This window comes from Ictalurus furcatus, chromosome 5, assembly GCF_023375685.1.
Source record: "Ictalurus furcatus strain D&B chromosome 5, Billie_1.0, whole genome shotgun sequence".
Classification (NCBI taxonomy): domain Eukaryota; kingdom Metazoa; phylum Chordata; class Actinopteri; order Siluriformes; family Ictaluridae; genus Ictalurus; species Ictalurus furcatus.
Genome location: NC_071259.1, coordinates 30742739 through 30765371, shown reverse-complemented (window position 1 = coordinate 30765371; position 22633 = coordinate 30742739). Strand labels below are relative to the sequence as shown.

Sequence of the window (22633 nt, the reverse complement as noted above, 5' to 3'; positions counted from 1 at the left end):
TGGTGTTTATGGTGCGACCAATCTGATGAAGTGTATGGTGCGGCCAATCCTATGTTGTGTATGATGTGACAAATCCTATGATCTGTACGGTGCGACCAATCCTACGGTGTTTATGGTGCGACCAATCTGATAAAGTGTATGGTGCGACCAATCCTATGGTGTGTATGATAGAATCAATCCTATGATCTGTACGGTGCGACCAATCCTATGGTGTGTATGATAGAATCAATCCTATCGTGCAAAATCTGCTATTCTGAACTCAATGGCTAATAGGATATATAATTTATACATGAAACATGAATGCTATCCTTCCCACCCAAACAGTAAGGCCAATTATGCTCTCTAGGACTCCTGCTGTGGTGTGCCTGTTGTGACTCAAATAGCTGTGGTAACTGTGGGATTTGAACTTGTCATCTTTTGATGAAAGGGTAAACACTTGGACAGTTCAGAAATTATTTTCAAAAGATGCAAACCTAACATGTCCCTCATCTCTCCTCAGCTACGGGCAATTACACAACGAGCTAGTGCGCTAATCTTCATAATCCGTGCTCTGCCACAACAAGGCATCCACTAAGAGCTTGGCAACAAAGCTGCTTTAGTCTCTTGTCTTCCTCTCCTTGTGAAGCTCCTGAGAGACACAGGAAAGAGAAAGAGAGAGAGAGAGAGAGAGAGAAAAGGGGGAACCACCCTTTGAACGGTCTGCATTTGTAAGTGTGCCCCTTTCGGACCTGGTGTAGGTGGGCGCTCGCTAAGAGCTGGCAAACCGCTTCACAGCAGATTTGTCTGATCAAAACAGACAACAATCTTATTTACTTTCATTCGCATTGGCCTCTGTTAGCCCGAGGCTTCTTCTGTGTCCTCTTTTGACTTTCCACCGCCTCCTCAGAGACTAGCAGCTTGTTTTTTTCCTACGCCGCTTTGCTTGGGGATTTTCTTCCAGTGACAAGCACAGCCGCTTCCAATTGATGAACATTCTTCCACTGGCTCACATTAATGCAACTAATCTTGAGAGCAAAAGCATATATGCTTCCAAGATAAGTATAAGATCCGGCAATTCATCTTTCCAAACGACCCCATGAAGATAAAACTCTAATGGATACCACATCTTGGTACCTGCTACGTTTCTGGGACAGCTAAAGGTCCTGGAAGAATGTCTTGCACACTCTCAGAGGTGCTAACAAAGCTAACATAATGAAGCAGGCAGAGAGCAAAATTTCACCAGAAAAACCCCTAGCGTCAGTGAACAAGACCGAACAGCCAGCCGGCTAGTTTGTCACAGGTAAACACGAGTGAGGTTTAAGTATCAGAGGCTCGATTTGCATCATCACATTATGAATTTATTTTAACCATAACAATCACAACTTTCTTCATCCAACCTTAGCTAAGTTTGCTAGCCGGCTAGCATATTTCTCACACTTAGCCACAAGTAGCATCTCATTCTGTGGAGAAAAAAAAAAAACCAAAGAAACAAGATTTTTCAAATGTCTAGCAAAAAAGCAAAAACAAACAGAGCATTAGCTCAGCTAGCTAGTGGGCTAGTTAACTGCTAGTAAACATTTCTCCGTCACATTAGCTACATTAGCTAGCAGGATAGCTAACCATGCACCTTCCCTTCTATGGCTAAAGGTTTCCTGAAAGTCTGGGTTTGTTTGTTTTTTTAAATGTTTATTTTTTCTTAATGTCATTTTTAATGGAATTAGTGCTGAGGTACAGAAATATCTATCTATGTCATCAGAATTAGCATGAACCATTTTGTGTGGTTTAAAAGCTCTGCTATTAGCAAACCTTCAAGAGTGTTAGCATAGGTGGGGATTTAAATGTGGAAAACAGTGATGAATTAAATTATGAGGCAATAAACAGAGGAGAGGAGAGGAGAGGAGAGGAGACCTAGTTCTGCTACAGCAGTCAGATAAGGTCACAGCTCAGGATTGACGTCCTCCTCCATTTACAACACTGCACTGCTGAGCTACAGCGCTAATTCTTACAGATCTCTGTCTGGGCCTGTAATGTGCTCTCTCTCTCTCTCTCTCTCTCTCTCTCTCTCTCTCTCTCTCACACACACACACACACACACACACACACACACACACACCTCACTTCTGCCCTGCATGCTCTCCATGCCTTTCAGCTGCTGACGTCTGTTGATTTGTGCCAACATGTGCACCTCTCTTCTGCAGGATGGAAGGAAAACATACCTCCACACACACACACACACACACACACACACACACACACACATACACACACATCGAGCATCGAGGCAAACAATAAAGCCTCGCCATAAAGTCAAAGCCAACATGAATAGGCACACTGTATTCTGACCCCAGGCTTTTCCGCTTTCCATAGGAAGACTCAACAGAAACGGATGAGCGCATTAGACATGGTCAGGTCCACAAGGAGAGAACAGAGAAAGAAGACGTGAAGAAGAGCTACTGTACAGGGTCTGCTTTCCGTGGAATGATCCCTGATTACCACAACCTCACTTATACTCTCACACGAGCCTATCGGCACTATTTCAAATTCTGCTGAATGTGCAGAAATTCAAACACGGAATCCTTAATGTATATCAGTGGCCATGATGGCCAGCGGCGGTTCTAGACCATTTCACCAGGCTGGGGGAATTTGTTCAGTCAGAGACGCCGGTCCTTCATTAGACCTTCCTGTTCTTCAAATAATTCAAAAACTGCAGCTTTAACTAAAAAAATATAGAAAGGTGCTGTTTTCAGGGGTCTCCATTATTGTCCCTGCTGGAAAAAAACAACAACAGAAACCCTCATAGAATTCCCAATGGTCTTAATGGTTATAATGGGAATTGTATTGGTTTTAATGGAAACTCTTTTTAATGGTCCATGTGGATCTCTACTGGTAATCTGTTGCCTTCTATTGGTGGTATGTTATGTCTAGTAGATACCATTAAGGACCAATAATGGTAATGGTAATTGTTTTAATGGTTAGCTGATGGTGTGTAATGGTATTTGTAGTGGAAACCATTAGAATTTCTGTGACGGTTTCTATTGTTTGTTTGTTTTTCAGCAGGGGTGGCACTTCTGGTGCTGGAACAAAGCTGTCCATAGACATTTCTAGATTTGTTCAAGAATGACAAAATAGACAGACAGATAGATAGACAGATAGATCCATCCATCCATCCATGGTGCCAATCCATCGCAGGGCACAATCACATACACACACACACCCATTCATACACTACGGACACTTTGGACACGCCAATCAGCCTACCATGCATGTCTTTGGACTGGGGGAGGAAACCGGAGCACCCGGAGGAAACCCCCGCAGCACGGGGAGAACATGCACACACAGGGTAGCGTCGGCAATCGAACCCCCGACCCTGGAGATGTGAGGCGAACGTGCTATCCACTAAGCCACCATGCGCCCAAAATAAACAGATAAATAAATAAATAAATAAATAAAGTACCAATTACCAGTTTAACATCCTGCAAATCTTGCATTCTCCCAGAAACCATCATTTGGCTTTGATATACCGCCTCCAAACCGCCAGTCAGTCTTGTTTCCAAGAAGCAAACTTGATTGACTAAATGAACTCAATTCAAAGACAAATCATGCGGCTGGGATTTTTTCACTGCGCTATTTATGTACATAATTACACGCTTTTGGAAAACTACGATCCATCCTACAATCGCATATTATGATACTATGACAAACCTGTCAATACAGCATGCCCCCACGCTGTTTGCGTGCGTGTGTGTGTGTGTTTTTTATGAGAGGTAAGTTAACCGACAGGATATTTATGGCATTGTAGAAGTCAAAACTAGAGCTCCTGCCCTCTATCACACTGCAGATCGATAGCACCACATCCTCCAGCAATCTAACTGTGATATTTCTTTGTTTTGGAGACGCGTTTGAGTGAAAGGATTTTAAGTCATGTCTGGGCTCAGCGCCACTGCGTGGGCCACACACTTCAGAAAGAGACCGAGAAAGGGGGGGAGTGTGATGGGGGTGTAGAGCTAGTACTCTTTGTGTCATTTCAAAATGCATGGCTGTATTCAGAAAGTCGTCAAATTTTTACAAATCTGATTGCACTAAGTGACAAAATAATAAATTCAATAAAATTCCAATAAAATATATATATATATATATAGCATGATTATAATCGATAATAAAATGGTAGCTAGTGCAATAATAACCAATGGTGGCTAAGTGGAGCCGTGATCTAGGAAGGTGAGCAAATCAAAGAAACATTTCTTTATATCTGACAATTAGCCATATTTTTTCAATCTTTGGCCAGTCTATAGAGGTGACAAGTCTTTAGTTGCGAATGAGGACTTTATGAAGATGAACGTTTGTTGAACGGCTCTGCGCTCCCTGCCCCTATGGACGCTATGCCACTGCAGGGATCTTTCATCTTTAACTCTCTGCTCCATCAGAGGCGCCGCGATGACAGCTAGCCTTAACACGACGCAGCTCTGCCTCAACACTCCGAGGCTGATTTTCGGCACCAGCTGCCGTCGCCGAGCCTCTACGCACCCGCACGCCCCACGTAGGAACGTCTCCGGAACGTCGCTGGTGTTGACACACTCTAAGCTCACCAAAAAAAGAGCCAAGCGCGGGATGCGTGTTTGTTCGCCGCCCATTTCTGTTAGTGTCCTTTTTGTGCAATAGATTAGCCTAGATAAGCATTCTGATGTTTACACAGGTTTCCAGCAAAGATACGTGACAGGGCCGGTATCAGACTCCGAGGAAAGAGGAAGCAGCGGGAACTTTTGATAAATACGGCCAGATTCGTTGCGAGTCCCGAGGCTGCGCGTCAACAGCCGGCGTGTTCTAAATGCAGATAAACGCACGTGGGTTGGCTGGGCGTGCAGGTATGCAACAGGTTTCATGCCATTTCGAGTAGAAGAGAAACAAAATTAAAACACAGAGCTGGAGGCCATTACTCAGTTCCGCGTCAGCCGAAACAATGAACAATAGCACATGAACCCCAGCGGGACGCCATTAAGACCGTGAGCTCTGGTTCTGTGTCTTTTTAAATCTCCCAGACACTTTGCGAAGGAAGAATGCGGTGTGCCGACAGTTTCCAGGGTTCAAAAAAAAAACGTTACAGGATTCTTACAAGGCATTTACATACGACAACACGACGCATTACACGCAACCAATTGTCGTACCGTACAAGTTCATAACGTCTGCGCGCTGAAGTTTATGGAAATGTTTTTCAGCACGTAACAGACAGTATAGCATGTAGCGTGTTTATAAAAAATAATAACAGAACACCTCGGGGCATGCTGTCCGAGGAAAATGATCAACTTCGGCACGTCCTGACGCGTTTTTATTCCTCTTCCGTCGAAGCATCTTGTCTACGCGAACAATTTATTTAATAATTAAAGAACGGCGCATTTGACTTTTTATACTTCCGTTTATAGCTACATTTAATACTGTGGACGTGAATTCCCCGGATCTGATCGGTCAGAAGGGGCGCGTTATTTTTGTGCACGGATTATTATTTTCCTATAACCGCACATCGTGGAGTGCGCTGTTCCTTCCATATGCGATCACAGGGCTCAGCGCTGCTTAAGTAGAAAGAGAGTATTAAAATATAGCTGCATTATACGATATGATATTTATAATCAGTTGTTGTACGTCGTTACCGTCTAACAATCTGGTAAAGTAACTCCTACGGTAATGGAACTAAATACAAACGACCGGATTACAATATCACGGTACAGTTTTACAAGTGCGCACTAAATATAAGCAGCGTTTGTGTTATATAGTGAGTTATATTATTGCCGTGTGTATTCTGCCATACATAGCGTTTTCAGCACTATTTATAGTAGATATATATTTTGTCCAATTAATCATAGAAGGTCTATTTAAAGCCTGCACGTACAGTACTGTGCAAAAGACTTGCAAAGAAATGCTGTAGAGCAACGATGCCTTCAAAAATAATGAAATGAAATGTTTCTACATTCATTAAAAAAAAAAAATACCATAAAGAGCAGGAAACGACACTAAATAGATGAAACGAACGCGATGTTATGTGTGACGACCCTTTGCTTTAAATAAATAGATAAGTAAATAGGCCGTCTAAGACTTTTGTGCAGTACTGTATATTCGATCGAGTCAGAGCGAGTGACCTGACTCAGATACAGCGAGAACGGCGTGAAGCAGATGATGTGTTTTCTCCCTCCCGCGCGCCACTACAGACTTTAGAAGTTTCCCCGCAGCGGAAAGCTCACGGCTCAGCTGCGGCTCCCTCGGGCGCTCACCTTTAACTCCGACGGAAAAAAAGGCCAGTCGCTTATCTTGCAGTATTGGAGAGTCTCCATTACAGCACACACTGGGCCAGCTGCAGCCCAGATACACACACACACACACACACACACACGGGAGAAGGAGGAAGAGGAGGAGGATGAGGAGTCACATAATTCACGCTACACAGCACTCTGCTTATAAAGAATGAGAGAAATACGTCAGAGCGCTATTCAAATGAACGATACTAACGTCCAACAGAATTCTCAATTCTGATTGGTCATGAGGGGGTCGATTACTTTTTCAATAACAGCAGTAGCTGCGGCTGAAAAGCAAATCGCAGGTTTACGTTAACGCGCTCGTTCTGATACGTCATCGCTTCTAGAGTCACAACTCACACGGGCACTCGACCGAATGACGACGGTTCAAGATAAAACCGTGAACCCATCCATTATGTCCCGTAAGGTTTCCGTTTGTTTAACGCCACATCAGGGATGTGCCGGAGGAAAAGCCGTTAAGCGTTACGTTTCTCGACGCAGGAACGTCTTCGGGGGATTTTGTGGCTTCTGCTTTCTCAGTAACGTGACAAGCTGCGGTTTTTGTCTTATCAGCATCAAGAAGAAGAACGTTTACGCGTACGTTTTTCGACGTGAGTGACGACAGGAAACGACTTGTAGACGTCCCACAGCAATAAACGGAACTACAAGCAGATAAAACGTGCTCTTTAACACACGAATAATTCGGATCGTGAGCAAATCGCTGCGGTATAAGTGGAATAAAACACTTCAAAACGCATAAATCCCGAGTGAGGAGGAAAAGCGTGCGTGATGTTTTTGTTTTTTTAATCACTCTTTTGCATCGTCTAGTTAAGAAGTTCTTATCAGCTCGTCGGCGATCCCGTTATCGTACACGCATCTGATGTCGTACGCCGTCTTCTTCGGATTTTTTCTTTCAAACAGTCTTTCTTTTTTTTTTCCCACTGGACACATGCGCATTTTATTTCTTTCGATTTATTTAATAAATAAACTGTCGAATTGAGGTACTTCCCCCCCCCCCCCCCCAAACCCTGTATATCCTGTAAACCCTGTATATACCCAGCTGTATATCGCGATTGCGATTGCGATCATTAACGGTTGTGACAGGAAAGTACCTTCGATCTACAGTCATAGTGCGATGGCCGGGAGTTTCCGTGATTCGCTGGCAAACTTTATTTACTGCGCTGCATCGTGTGTAGCTGGAGATGTTTGCTCTCGGTGTCACTTAGCAAAACTTTAATTACAGTGCTTCACTATTAGCAGAGACCAAACCTGGCATTAACGCTAATTCGCTCGTCCTTGTGCGGCTCTGTGAGTCGGAAAGAAAAGAAAAGAGGCCGAGACCTTTTTAAGCGGCGGATAAAAAACGGAAAATCCGAAATGCGCCACAAATAGCTCATACCTCATTGAAGCAGGATCGTAAAAAATGTCCCCATCTTCGTGTCCTCATAACCGCCAGTAATATACTACATGTTATATACACACACATATATATATATATATATATATATAAGGAATAAAACACTTCGGGCATGCTGTTATATGAAAATAATCTTAATAATTCGAATAATTTTGTATCCATTTCGAATGCTGTGGAACTTAGCTCCTCTTTTCACTTGTGTTACAGCAGCTACAAACAGTCCTGTTAAGCCAACATACAAATCCCTGTGCAAACTGTTACTATAGAAACCCTAACCTAGCAGGATGCTGTAAGTAGGCCTCGGTGATTTGATGTCGAATTCGCAATGTATGATTATCATGACACACTTCTGTAAAAAAATACCGCGAGTACTTTTAGGAACACACAAAAGCTGTATATAAAGAAAAAATTCTAATCACGATACCTGGACACATCTTTACATAAACAGACATACTTTCTTTGTTGTTGTTGTTTAGTTAGAAACCAAGGGGGTTTCTGATTAAGTATTGATAGGAGTGATTTTGTCAGAACAGCCTAACAAGCTTCAATATGTATAAATAAAAGAAATGGGGGGGTTTTTTTCCTCAGAAAAACTCAACCGTACCGCCGTGGTCGTAGCTTCAGGTTTGTTGTACCATAAGCGTGTGTCTTTAACCTAGAAGTTACTCTAAAAGGTCATTTCAGTCCAGTTATTTACCTTCAATCTTTTTTAAAGGTGCATTTTGATCCACATTTCCAGGTAAATATACATATTAAAGGTACAAAAGATAAGTGTAGCATGCCAGCACCAAGGAACAGTAGAGTTTAGTACCATTTTGTGGTCCCGAAAGCACGTAATAATAACAAGGACACACTGTTTTCAAACTGAAACCACGGTTCAAACCGTAGCGACTGCTGAGTGTTTGGGGAAAGTGCATTATTATCTGTAAAACAGCCTGGATTCCGTCCAATAGGTGCAGCTCGATTCCCGCAGCCGAGCAGGCAGGCCGCCGAGAACCGTCCTCGTTCACGTCTAATACGGAATCGGAAATTAAACGTACTAATGAGGTGTTGCGAATTCAACACGCGACTGTTACGGAGACTGGGGAAAAAAATGGAAAATGCAGTTACGAATCCGAGGCCTTTTGCAAGATCTGGCGCCAAAACAACTGGCGCAATTTTGGAAAGGTTTCGCACTGGCGTCTCACACCCGTGCGCCGATCCAGCAGCTCTGCTCCAAGTTGCCATGGGAATAAGCAAAACAGCGAGAGAGCATCCAGCGCTGGCTAAAGAAACGCAACAGAGGAGAGGAGATCTTTTTTTTTTTTTTTTTCTTTTTTTTTTTTTAAATAAACAGCGTGCCGGGCCATGCCACGCCAGCACTGCGCTCCTCTTGATCGCCTTCCAGTTCGACTTTAGAATCAGCCCGAGAGGCTTTCCAGCACAAAAAACGGCAGCTGCCAAGAGCTGAATTTTCTTGGTGCGCTGACCCACAACTGAGAAGCCTCACAATAAAACACAAATCGTAAATATTACACAGATGACAACACTGCATGCTTCCAGACTCTAGTTTTCAGGTCCGATCAGTTATGACTACACCGTCCGGTCATTACGCAGATCGTTCAGAACGTCTTTACGGTTTCGGCGTGGAGAAATCGAAATGGCTGCTGCTTTTCATTCCAGACAAATACGAGCCACGCCCAACGGTTGTTTGAAGATCAATTGATTAAACAAGTGGAATCAGGTTTGCTCCTGAAGGCTGGAATGAAATCCGCAGTATTTCTAAAGCCCTATTTGAACGGGAATAGCTTTACACGGGGTGGGGGGGAGTTCGGGGGGGTGTGGGGGGGGCGGGGAGTATACCTCTGGGGATTTTAGTCACGTCCGAATTTGTCATGCCGGTTGTTAATTCACGGACTGCGTCTGCACGTGTCTGGAAAGTTCACGCATGTGTTGTATCTTCTGTGAAACGAGCGGTAGGACAAAAAAAAAAAAAAACCCCAAAAAAAACCAAACAAGGGTTAGATATCCTGTCAGAATATATTTAACAAAACAACCAGTCAGAATTCCAGCATATCCTGCGTGAAAAGATCTCCGAGCGCTCCCAAGGAAGCCCTATTTTCTATTGTTAAAACAAGGCCAGGACGAAGAACAAGTCTCGAGAGCAGAACCGTAAAATATTGCCCACGTTTTAAAAAAAGACATAGTAAGTAAATTCGACGTAAACGACTCATTTCATGGCAGAGATACAGCCTGCATACGTGCCACGGTCATGTGACCTACTAACAATCCAGTCCTATAACTGTATAAGCTGTTTGTGTTCAAATGAAGTATCTGTAGTACGCGAGGAATCTGTATCTCGATGAGCATGCGTACATGGCGAAGACACGCCCATGTCTGTGATTTCTAGAGATATCGCTTTATCCCGTGCGAATCGGATATTTAATCACGGTTACGTCCTCCGGCGACGTACGTCCGAAAATCCTACCCCGTCCGAATACTACATACCACCCTGGCTTTCAAACTAGAGAGATGTTCAAAAAAGCAACAAACGCCGCGCTCGCGTTCCATCCTCGCACCGAACCCGTTGGCCGAGGCGTCGCTAAGGCTCAGGCGGAATCCGAACCTGCCTCTGTAAAGTAAACATTTAGCGTTGCTCACCATGCTCCCCGCCGAGGAACCTGGGTGTGATATGAAACGAAGCCAAGCGTCAAGCACAGACATCTGCAGCACAGGACACATGGAGTCCTCGCCTCATGCCAACAGCCGCAGCTTTTATACCTCGTGATACCCCGGTGCGTCCCGTGTCTCTCTCCCCGCCGGGACGATCACGCAGCCAACGAGGTTAACATCAAAGTCTGTGCTCTAGTTAGGACTGCAAAAAAAAAAAAAAATCAATTCCTCTCACAAATAAATATCTGCCAGAAAAGTTTGCAGGAATGACAGTTGGGTTAACACTCTGCTGGGGAAGCGATCAAAATAGCTTCATTAACGTGTTGATGGGAGCACAGTGGGGCTTTAGAGCTGCCATGACTGCACCACTGAGGGGCAAAAGTGGGCCACACAGTGCACTCGCACACACACACACACACACACACACACACACACAGTAGCCCATGAGTGCTAGCTGTGCTGTAGAGACTTGGCCGAGGGACATTTCAGCACTGATTAAAGCAGGTCCTCATTACACACACACACACACACACACACACACACACAAACTGAAACTCCACAACAGCAACCTGCGCTGATAACAAATCGTACACATTCGAACAAGTGGTTACATTTCTCATACCGAAAAATCTGAAAGAAAAGGCGTGAAGTTACGAACTGCTACGAGCTGGAAAACCACGTGACTCAGAGAAACAGACACGAGCTCTCAGATCACGACGCGACCTATCCTGACAGGATATCGTCAGCTTTATTCACTCGGCTCGCATCTTTTATACGGCCGTCCTCCCTCTCAGAAAAAAAAAAAAAGGCCATCCCGTAACAATGTCCGCTACGACTCTGAAAAGAAAAAGAGCATGTGGAAAATGTAGAAATGTAGAACTATGACCTCGCTACAATATGTGTAAGCATACAAGTAAATAAAAACACAACACGTCCCAAGACAGTCCCTCGAGGGTTTCGCGATCGCAAAATCGAGGTAAACGCCACGATATTCGGAAGAGCTGGCGATTCTTCGAAATCACCGCAGATTTCCCCGCAGATTTCCCCGCAGATTTCCCCGCAGATTCGGGCCGAGACGCGTCACGTGACGCCGTCAGCCGAAACCCTCTTCGAATCACGTGCGTCGAACACGAGGACAGCTAAAAGCTCTCGTTTCCCGACAAACGTCCCCGCGAAAGAGCGCGCAAAACAATTTCGCACGGTTGCAAATTTTCACCCATTCGGGTAGTTCAGAAAATAATCCAAGTAAGCACCAAAAACTCTGCAAACCGCGTCACGAATTTTCCTAAATCGAGCGTTTTTGGCCGCAACAAGAAAAGAAAAAAAAAACCTCCACTAAATCCTGTACGGACTGACGAGCTGCGTGCGGTTATAGCAAAATAATCAACGACGACGTATTTTCCTTTAACGGCACGCCCCAAACCCTAACAATGTCTCATTCACTGAACAACTTCCTGTCATTCTTGTTATCTGTTAATAATCACGTGTAATGTTGTGGAACGCGTGCGCGACGAGTTCGTTCCTGTTATCGCTTACGTTACGACAGCCTTTTTTTTTCTTTTCCTGCTTCCGTTAGCTTGTCACATTACTGAGAAACCCCGACTGGCGTAAACTCGTGCTTTACCGGGCTCTGCCACTGGAGACTCATTCCGTCAACGCTAAACAAACATCTCCTCAGCGTATCGCCGAACGTGCGCGTCTTCTTTTTGTGCGGCGTCCGCCTCGATAACCCCGTGTATCTTTGTTCATACGGAAGCGATAACGCGTTACACCGAGCGCATTAACACAAACCTGTGATCCGAAACGCAGCCGGAACCACCGTCACACCCCAACACCTCCCGAGCGACCCGGGTTTGAGAATCGAACAGCGCCGTGCCACGCGTCGAGCGATTCTTTTTAATCGGCATGAAATAATGACGTCACGTGACAAATCTTTCGCCGAATTCGGTCGCATTTAGTGAACCTTCGATAAATCAGGAATAAAGGGCGGATAAATAGGTCATCGCTCAGCAGCAAGCAGGGCGTGCGAGCCAACCGCTGTTTCAAATTTTAAAACGATGCAATATGTTTAAAAGCAGCATTAAAAACCGGCCGCATGACAAGTCCAAGCCCCAGCAGAGCGTTATCGACACGCTGTCAGATCTGTCAGACGCTAAAATAGGCCTGGGTTTGGCGGCTAGAGCGACGTCTCCAGCCCGCTGGCTCACTCCGCTCCTCTCTCCTCCGCTCTCCTCTCGTCCTGCGGGGAATAATTGCAGCACTAACAAAATGAATCGATGAGAAACGTGGGCATGACACGGCGCGTTGCCAGCGCAGGCAGACTGAAACGCTCGGATCTCGAGCGTTCTTACGGCTGCAGCGAGCTTGAATGGGGGGTCCGTCCAGAACGGATGATCTAATATCGCTATCGTGATACATCTCGTGTAAGAGCGGGTGAATGACGACGACATCGCAGGCTAGCACGACACGAGACGTGTCCGCGATACACAATATGAGCTTTTAAACAAAGAAAAAGAAGGAAACACACCGTTTAGCATTCAAATCTGCTGCTTTCAATTCGAATTCGAGCAGCTGATTGGACGGTAAATCCTGCCTGTTTTACCGAATTCTTAAAGTTATTCAGTTCATCTTACGACATGTGAATTATTCGGTAACTACAGGACGACGGACAGGAAACGTGTCTATGTGCCAGAGCTCAAGGCTTCTGGGTGTTTAAGAAGTACTTGAAATACTTTTTTGTAAATGTTCAAATTTTAAAAAAAAGAAAAAACAGAAAAAGGAAATAAAGTGAGAAAGGTGGGATGATTCGATCGTGGTATTGTTGCCAAATCTTCTAGGACTAACCCTTGCTCAAAAAAATAAATAAATCACAAACTCAACACGAGCATGTTTTAAATGTAGTGGATTTCTGAAGCGGAGCAGTTCCTTCAGATTATTACACTTTATTATTATTATCATCATTATTATTATTATTATTATTATTATTATTCGTTCTCAGTAAGCACTTTATCTTGGTCAGGGTTGAGATGGATCCGCAGCTAATCCTGGGGACACTGAATGTGAGGTGGGAATACATCCTGGGTAGGGTGCCAATCCATCGTAGGGCACCACACACACACACACACACACACACACACTAATACACTGAGTCACACCTAGTGGCAATTTATCAGAGTCAATCCACTTACGGCAGCCAAAGGAAACCAGAGAACCCTGGAGGAAACTCTCACAAACACTGGGAGAACATGCAGACAGGAACCCGAGCTCAGGATCAAACCAGGGAACACCGCCTATTATTATTATTATTATTATTATTATTATTATTATTATTATTATCATGAAGAACTGGCCACTGGAGACACTACACATGAAAGGTGCCTGCACCCTGGAGATTGCAGCTATTTCTATTATTATTATTATTATTATTATCATGAGGAACTGGCCACTGGAGACACTACACATGAAAGGTGCATGCACCCTGGAGATTGCAGCTATTTCTATTATTATTATTATTATTATTATTATTATTATTTAAATAGACAAGTTTCTATCAGGAAAGGAGAGAATTGTAGGGTTGTTTTTTTTTTTGTTTTTGTTTTTTTTTTTTTGCATACATATTTATAGCTGAATAAATGTATTTGATAATATTTAAATTTCAGGAAAGTTCCGACCACAGCACCTGCTCAAACGTTTTGCCGCAGACATTTCAGTCCTGGTTACCGGTACAACAGTGCTGCTACATCTGCCAGGTGAAATAATATCAATACAGAGTGTACACTCTCCCTGATCTAGAGCTGAGTAAACACAAAAATGCCTTTAGGATCAAAATCTTAAAACTAAGATGAAACTATGCTGTAAGACGTTATAACTTCATACTGTCACTAATACAGCAGTAAAGTTTTTTTTTTTGGGGGGGGCGTGGGGGTGGTTTTCTCTCTCTTTCTATTCAGGCGTAATTTATTTAATTTCATTATGACTTTAGAAAACGGTTCATTAACATTTTTACGTTTTACAGTCTACACCGGAGTCAGAAAATGTGCTACTGTCTCTTTAAATATTACTTTTCATTTCCCTGATTATTTTACTTATTGGAAGGGATTATTATGGAACAATTTACTGAATATTTTATTAGTTATGTCCTTAGGGTTGTTTTTTTGTTGTTGTTGTTTTTTATAAGATTATCGGTGTCGTTTATAAACGAATTTTTACTTTTATTCTATCAAGAGTTAAAATTGTTTTGTTTTTTTTATTATTAGCTTACATCCATAAAGCACATCTAAAAGGATAAAAAATAAATAGGGTTTTTGTGTCGGAAAAAAAGTATTGCTCTGTGTCAGTGCACTGTTCATAAACGGCTTCATGTGACCGTGTGTGTGTGTGTGTGTGTGTGTGTGTGTGTGTGTGAGGCTCTGCTCAGGATCACGGCTGCTGTCTTGCAGGTTGGCAGCAGAACTGTGCTGGAGTCTCTCTCTCTCTCTCTCACACACACACACACACACACACACACACAGCACTCCTCTCTCTCTCTTTCTTTCTCTCTGCCCGCTGAGCTTCTGTAACAGGGTCACGTCAGGATTCTCCTCCACACACAGTAAACACACACGAGGCCAAGCAACAGCTTCCAGCTTCAAACAGCACATCTACTACACTACACGACCCAACACACACACACACACACACACACACACACACTTACTTTCCTGCTTGAGCTATATTATTATACTTCATTTAGATTTAACATCTTATCATAAAAACCGTGTTATAAAGTTGCCTTATTGTTCTGTTACACTTTCAGGAACACCAAAAGGTACCAAAAGGTACTTTTTCTTGCTGCTGATATGGAACCATCACGGGAACATCATCCGTACCTTTACTGTGTATCTTTTAGCTGAATATAACCTAACTTTAAAAATAACTGGAGGTACATAATTGGATTGTGAGGACCACGTGCACACACAATACAGGTCTGAATCAATCGTACCTTCCATGTTACGATATCAGCACGGAACCGGTACCGTTCCGTCCCGGCGTATAACTGCAACGTATGCACGAAACGGTGTAATGGCTATACGAGAAGATACGCCGATGAAGAAGTAGGACATTTTCGAACGTAAACAAAAGGACAGCAAGTATAAATCCGAGCTGCTCTGCATTCTGACGTGAGATGGAAAACGGTCGAACATGTCCCGCATGACCCGTGTCACTTTACAGCCCAAACCTCAGCGTCAAACTATCTCCATTTAACGACGACATCCGCTGAAACCTGAAAGGTCGGGCGTTGAATTACGGCCCCGTTTAAAAACCTGTTGCTACGTTAATTACGTCGAAATAACTACGGCGCGATTCGTTTGGACTTTTGGCTGCAAATCTACTTGGCACTGATCTGGGAAAGAAAAAAAAAAAAAAAAGGAACACCTCAAAAGAGCACTGTTTATGCTTAATATCCGATTACGTTTCAAACGTACCGTCTGCATAATCAGACCCGAGTCTGGCACATTCCAGGTCAGCGGGGTTTTTTTGTTTTGTTTTGTTTTGTTTAAAAGAAAAGAAAAAAAAAAAACAAAGGAGAAAAAGATATGGATTAGAAGAAAAGCAATCACAACAACAACAAAACTTAAAGTAAAAACCGCAGGACAAAGAGACATGAGCGCTATTCAAACAGCACTTTCCTGGAAATGAGTGAAATTAAGTCGTCTCTGAGTTTCAGGACCGACAGAAAGAAAGAAAGAACGAAAGAACGAAAGAAAGAAAGCAGGCCAGCTGGGCAAATTCAAACTTGGATTTCCTTTTTCCACCTACATAACTCTTAACGTCAAAGTCGTGCACTTTGGACGACTGAACTCCAAACAAACGTCCAACAAAGATAGAACAGTTTCTTTTGATTTCTCTGAGAACAACTCCCAAACCAAACTCCACAGCAACAACATACCATAAATGCGCTGTTATGCTGCGTTACATGATTCCACGCTTTGTTTTGTTTTGGGTGTTGATTTGAAATGTGTACTCATGTTTAAAAAATATATATATATATTTTTTTAAAATTTTTTTTTAAAAAGCAACCAAAAAAAAAAAACCCCTTCTTCACTTTCTCAAATATAAACGTAAGCATGTGACACTGCAAGAGCTTTCCAGATGGCCAGAATCATTCATGAATGACTCGTAAAGCAGCGTTTTCGTGCAAGACATAGGAAGCAGGTTGAAGATTCGAAGCAACACACAGGTGATATTCGAACTGCTGTTCAGGCCTGAGACAGAGAACAACTCGCAAAGCTTCAAACTTTTTTTCTTTCTTTCTTTTCTTCTCCGAGTAATACGGCTATAACACATGAGGAGCACGCGAAGGAATGAGTGTAATCAGGGGTTTGTGCACATATTAAAAATAATCACTAAGGGAAAAGTACACGAGGGGATTATCGCGTATACCTGGAGTGTTCTTTGTTTTTCTGTTCATCCTGAATGTCAAGTTGAAAACAATCCACAGAACAAATATACAAATGTTAAGCAAATCAAACAGCACCGGGAGAAGGCATGACGTCGATGATGATATTCGCACGGAATTATCCGCAAATGTTTTTCCGGCTGAAAATAACATTCCAAGTTCGCCGGAGAATTTCTCCCGAGTTTGCACGTCATAAAACTTTTTGTAGTTTTATTTTTATCCTGCTATGACTACCAGGGTTAATGCAGTGGCAGTTTAGAGTAGAAGTGAGGAAGGAGCTAAGTTTATTATCATAAATGATAATAATTTTTGGAGGAAAAAAAAAAAAAAGAAATACTAAACTGTAACTCTGGGTTGAATTATTATTTTTTCTTTTTTTTTTTTTTTTGCATTTTGTAAAATTCCCAGCTAGAGCTTTTTTTTTTTTTTTTTTTTTTTTTTTTTTTTTTTTTTACTTTGCCCGCCCTTTTCTAAACTTCTATCCAAACATTAACTCACTTCGCCCACAAAACGCACGAGGCCTTATTATTTTTACCTGAGTCAGACACAGAGGAGAATACATCATGGTGAAAAACGGAGAAACGCGAATCGGAGTGGAGAAAAGCGCGACCAGCAGTCAGATGCGCGGTTTTTCACAGTTAATCATCATCATCATCATCTTCTTCTTCATCATCATCATCATCTTCTCCTTCTTCAGCAGCAGCAGCAGCGCCGGCGCGTCCACCATCGCCGCCGCACTTCTCTCGCGCTCCCGGTGCAAGCAGTCCAAGTTTGGAAAGCTCGCGGAGGCACAGAGAGTGAGAGAGCGAGAGAGCGAGAGTGAGAGAGAGAGACAGAGAGAGAGAGAGAGAGAGAAGAAGAAAAAAAGAGAAAGAAAAAGCACGCAGGAGCCGCGCACGAGATTTGACCGCCGACTAAAGAAGATCCGAAAACGTGGAGGCTCGGGCGAGCTCGTGCACTTTAGGAAACGGGGGAGGAGGACGCGGAGGGAGGGAGGGAGGGAGAGAGAGAGAGAGGGAGAGGGAGAAAGAAAGAATCAAAGAAGAAGAAATGAAAAAAAAAAAGAGGGAGGAATGAAATGACGTTATGAAAATGGCCCATCCCATTAAAAAAACGCGCAGAACTTAAAGAAGCAGGAACTCGAACTCTCTCTCTCATTCTCTCTCTCTCTCTCTCTCTCTCATTCTCTCTCTCTCACTCTCTCATTCTCTCTTTCATTCTCTCTCTCTCTCTCTCTCTCATTCTCTCTCTCTCACTCTCTCATTCTCTCTTTCATTCTCTCTCTCTCTCTCTCTCATTCTCTTTCTCTCTCTTTCTCTCTCATTCTCTCTCTCTCCCTCTCATTCTCTCTCTCTCTTTCCCTCTCTCATTCTCTCTCTCTTTCTCTCTCTCATTCTCTCTCTCTCTGTCTGCCTGTCTGTCTCTTTCTGTCTGTCTCTCTCATAGTCTCTCTCACTCACTGTCTCTCGCTTTATCTATCTGTCTGTCTAGCTGTCTGTCTCTCTCTTTCACTCTCTCTCTGTCTGTCTCTCTCACTCACTGTCTCTCTGTCTGTCTGTCTCTCACTGTCTCTCTGTCTGTCTCTCTCACTCACTATCTCTCTGTCTGTCTGTCTCTCTCTCACTCACTCTCTCACTGTCTCTATCTCTCTGTCTGTCTCTCTTACTCGCTCTCTCTCACTGTCTCTATCTCTCTGTCTGTCTGTCTCTCTCTCTCTCTCTCTCTCTCTCTCTCTCTCTGCTCCTGGTATGGAGCACTCGTCCCTGGGCTGAACCCCGGATCCACGAGCGGAATGGCCAGAACTGCAAACCCGCTTGCACAGCGTGTCACCGGGAGCACGCGTCCACACTCGCCCCTTAACAACAAACTACAAAACTGCATGAGATCCTGAAAGGTTCTAAGTCCAGCCCTTTAACAGGGTGTTTGGGTTCTGCTGACGAGACAATCTGAATGATTCTGATGATGATTAACTGTGGAAAAATGTCAAATGCTCAACGCTTCGTAATTTACCAGTTGCCTACCAGAGGAAACCCTTAAAGGTCCTATATGCAGACTAGAACCCTACAACTAATGGAGTCTTAAAGGTAAGAAGATCCAAGCGACGATGATTAACAAAAGAAACGCAGAAGACTTATAGTTTCTTCAGTCCTCCTGCTGAAGAAACCCTTACAGGTGTAGAACCTTACAACGAGGGAATTTTTTTGGGTTCCACCAGTGAGACTTTTCAAATGACAGTGATTAACTGTGAGGGAAAACAAGTTAAATACATTACTCTAAAGGGTTTTTTAAGGGTTTGGTTGGAAACCCTCGCAGGTTCTATGGAGAACCCAACAACAGGGTAACCCTTAAAGGTTCTACGTATAACCGTATATCAGATTGTTTGGGTTCCACAAGTGAGACAATCATGAAAAATTAAAAGTCGGGACAGAGACTTTCTCCTAAACTGGAACCGTTTTGAGAAGCCGAGAACCCAAGTTTGACTCCACAAAGAGCGTGAACGTGCCTTCGGAAACGTTGTCGCAACGACTCTTGAAACTTGACTGGTTCCTAAAAGAACCCTAAATGCAGTAACGGCCAAAAAACTGAAGCGGACAAACTTTTTGGTCAACTTTGCCAACTTTCTTAAAATAACATTATAATCTGTGTGTGTGGGTTGCTGTTTTTTTTGTTGTTTTTTTTAAAGCTAAATTATTTCTTAAAGTTAAACCATAACATATTTCCCCCTCTGTATCTTTACTCTGACTACTTTTATTATGAACATAGACAGGGGGAAAAAAGTTCTTAAACTTGCTCTAGAGTAAAAGCGCAGTTATTTAAAGTTCTTTCATTCAGTCGCTGGGGTTTAGGGCTTCCATTTTTAAACTGTTCTACAGATCACAAACTTTTATTTACTTATTTATTTATTTTAAAACTTGTTTCAGCTCTATAACAGTAGAAGTAAATATGCCTGGGAAAAAAAATAAAATAAAAATCTAAACAGCTGTACAAAACAACAAAAAAAAGTTAATATTCCTAATCCGGGTTCTCTTTCTTTCTTTTTCTTTCTTTCTTTCTTTTTTTTTTTTAGTGAACAGAATCCGCATTAAGGTTTCAGCGTGAGTTTTTTTTTTTTTCCCCCCAGCCCCTGACTTCACAAAGAAATCAAATATTCAAGCTTAGATATTCAGAACTACTTCTGCACATAAACCCGTGCGTCAAAGTTAAAGCCGTTATTAATATCAGGGTTTTTCTTTCCTTTTCTTTATTCTCCTCAGACGAGGGTATAAAGCTCACAAGAGAGGAAACCACGCTGCATCTACAGTACTCTATAACCTGAGAACCTGAACTTCATCAAGTCGTGCATGTCTCTACACACATGATAAATACTTTTGAAAATACAATAATAATAATAATAATAATAATAATAATAATAATAAGTCTTCTAGCTAGGCTATATCTATATATAGAAATAAAAAAAAATTCTAAACTTCTTGGAAACATAATAACAGGACCTTTAGTACTTTTAGAAAAGTTTCAATTTAAGTTACAGGTTACAAAAAAATAAAAAATAAAGTTTATAGCCGGGTAGAAGGCGGGTAATAATACAAATGTATTAAATTATAAGCAGAGGGGAAGAGGAAGACACACACACACACACACACACACACACACACACACTTCCTGGATAGAAACCGAAAATGTCCTTGCTGAGACTGATCTAAGATCATGAACTAATAAAATAAGTGTGCTTTTGTGAGCTTGTGCATTGTTGTGTTGTAAAATTATTCAGCTCTGAACTCGGGCCAGAGTGAAAGTGAAGTCAAATTAAAGACGAGTGTAAGTGGGATGTAAGTGTCGAAGTGTGACTTGAAGCTAAAAATAAAGCAACAACAAATAATAATTAAAAAACAACAACAACAACACCAACAGAAGCGGTTGTGTGAGTATAGCTAGTGAAGTGTTTTTATTGACTGCTTGGCGCTGAGCTGGCCCTGACATGGCCCTGTGTGCTGCAGCCCTAAACACGGCGTTATTAGGTGCACTTTCAGTTTTATGGACACGCCGAGTGTGTGTGTGTGTGTGTGTGAGTGAGTGTGAGTGTGTGTGTGGGGTGGGTTTGTTGTTTATAATCCCGTACCGGCGAACAGTAGAGGGGGGGGTGAAGAGGGGGTGCAGTAGCGCAGTGCAGCTTCACAGGCGCCGCAGAGCCGCGCGGAGCTCCGGCGCTCGGGCTGAGATTCCTCCCAGAGACGGAGCGCCTCCGCCGGCCTGCGGCTTCAACTTCATGCCGGTGAGCTCCGGGCTGCGGCCGCGGCCATTTTCCTGCAACGGCGGGTTTGAACTTGAAATTGGCCTTGCGTGCGTGTGCGTGTGTGTGTGTGGGAGAAAGAGAGAGAGAGAGAGAGAGACAGACATACAAACATGCATACACACACACACACACACACACACACGTAGGCTATCTGCCCTTTTTTTTTTTCTCAGGCTGGCAAAGAAACTAATAACTTTCACTGAGGGGAAGAAAAAGCCCAAGTCTGGGGGTTTGATCGCACAAACACACGCCTTAACGTTTCCCACTAAGCTGAACGCTTGGCTCGGGACCAGGAAGGCGAGAGAGAGAGAGAAAACCCCCGGAGCAACCGGCTGTAGAAAGAGAGGAAGCGGAGAGAAAAACCCCGAAACGCGTTACATTACGACTCTTCTTCTTCTCCTTCTTGTTCTTCTTCTTCTCGCGGAGATCTCGAGCTGAGTTTATTTATTAATTATTAAGGACACGGGATGAGAACTCGGGATGATCGCGTGCAGGAAATGAAAGCAGAACGGACAGATGAAAGGCAGTGGATTGACGTACCATGTTCGGGGTGAGAGTGCCAGCCGGACCGGGGCGGTAGAAAGTTGTCTCGCGGAGGCTTTTTCGCAGCGCTGCGGCGCGCGGTCCCTGTCACTGCGCGCGCATGTCGTCGTCCGGGGCGGCTGGTGTTTTTAACGTCTTCCTCCTTCAGTTCTGCTGTTTTATTATTCCTCCAAATCCATTTCTCCTCTGTGTCCGGAAGGGTAAAATCCTCAGTCCTCGGACGGTCAGGGAACAAATGCAAAGTCGTCTCCGGTGCACACCGAGGAGGCTTTTTATTATTATTAGTAGTAGTAGTAGTAGTACTATTATTATTATTATTATTATTATTATTATTATTATTATTGGAGTTTAGAGTAAAATGGAGCGCGCGCTGCCCGGACTCTCAGCTGCATCTGGGCCGGGTTTGTAGCTCTCTCAGCCCGCTGTGTTTCTCACTCACACACACCCCGAGCTCCTGTCTCATGGCTTTTGGCTGATCAGCACACCGCGTCGTCTTCTCTTCACCTCTTGACTTTATTATATTTGTATTATTATTTATATTATTATTATTATTATTATTATTATTATTACGACGCAAACGGCGGCGCAACATCAACAACAACAACAACAGCAGCAGCCGCGTACAGTCGCGGAGAAGGAATTGATGTAACGCGTCGGAGGTGGCGTGTGTGTGTGTGTGTGTGAGAGAGAGAGTGTGTATGTGTGTGTGTGTGTGTGTGGCACTGTGTGTGTACACAAGGGGGCTCGTGGTCTATGCCTGATGGCGCAGTTAAAACCAGGTTATTCGAGAATATGGAAGAATAAAATCGAGGATGAACCCAAAAGCAGCTGATTTTAACCTGATGGGTGCAAACTAACCCCCGAACTACACATCCCCCCCCACACCTCCACTCACCACCACCACCCTCACCACCACCACCATGTAGGCTCTATCATTAGCACTAATGAATTAATCCCACATGCAGGAATTTAATCAAAAGCAGCAGCTTCCACTGACTGTCCACGTGTTCCGTGTGTGTGTGTGTGTGTGT

At 43.3% G+C, this 22633-nt stretch overlaps 1 protein-coding gene across 6 annotated transcripts in view; it reads right to left on the bottom strand.

Moving 5' to 3' along the window:
* Positions 1–21901, bottom strand: part of nfic (nuclear factor I/C) — a 136913-nt gene extending 115012 nt beyond the window's left edge. Inside the window, exon 1 of one of the 6 annotated variants that reach the window (XM_053625775.1) lies at positions 21600–21901. In XM_053625775.1, the coding sequence (XP_053481750.1) occupies positions 21600–21602 (3 nt within the window). In that variant the 5' untranslated portion in view covers positions 21603–21901. The other 5 variants (XM_053625773.1, XM_053625774.1, XM_053625771.1 and 2 more) reach the window with 5 other exon arrangements.
* Between the last annotated feature and the right edge of the window lie 732 nt (positions 21902–22633).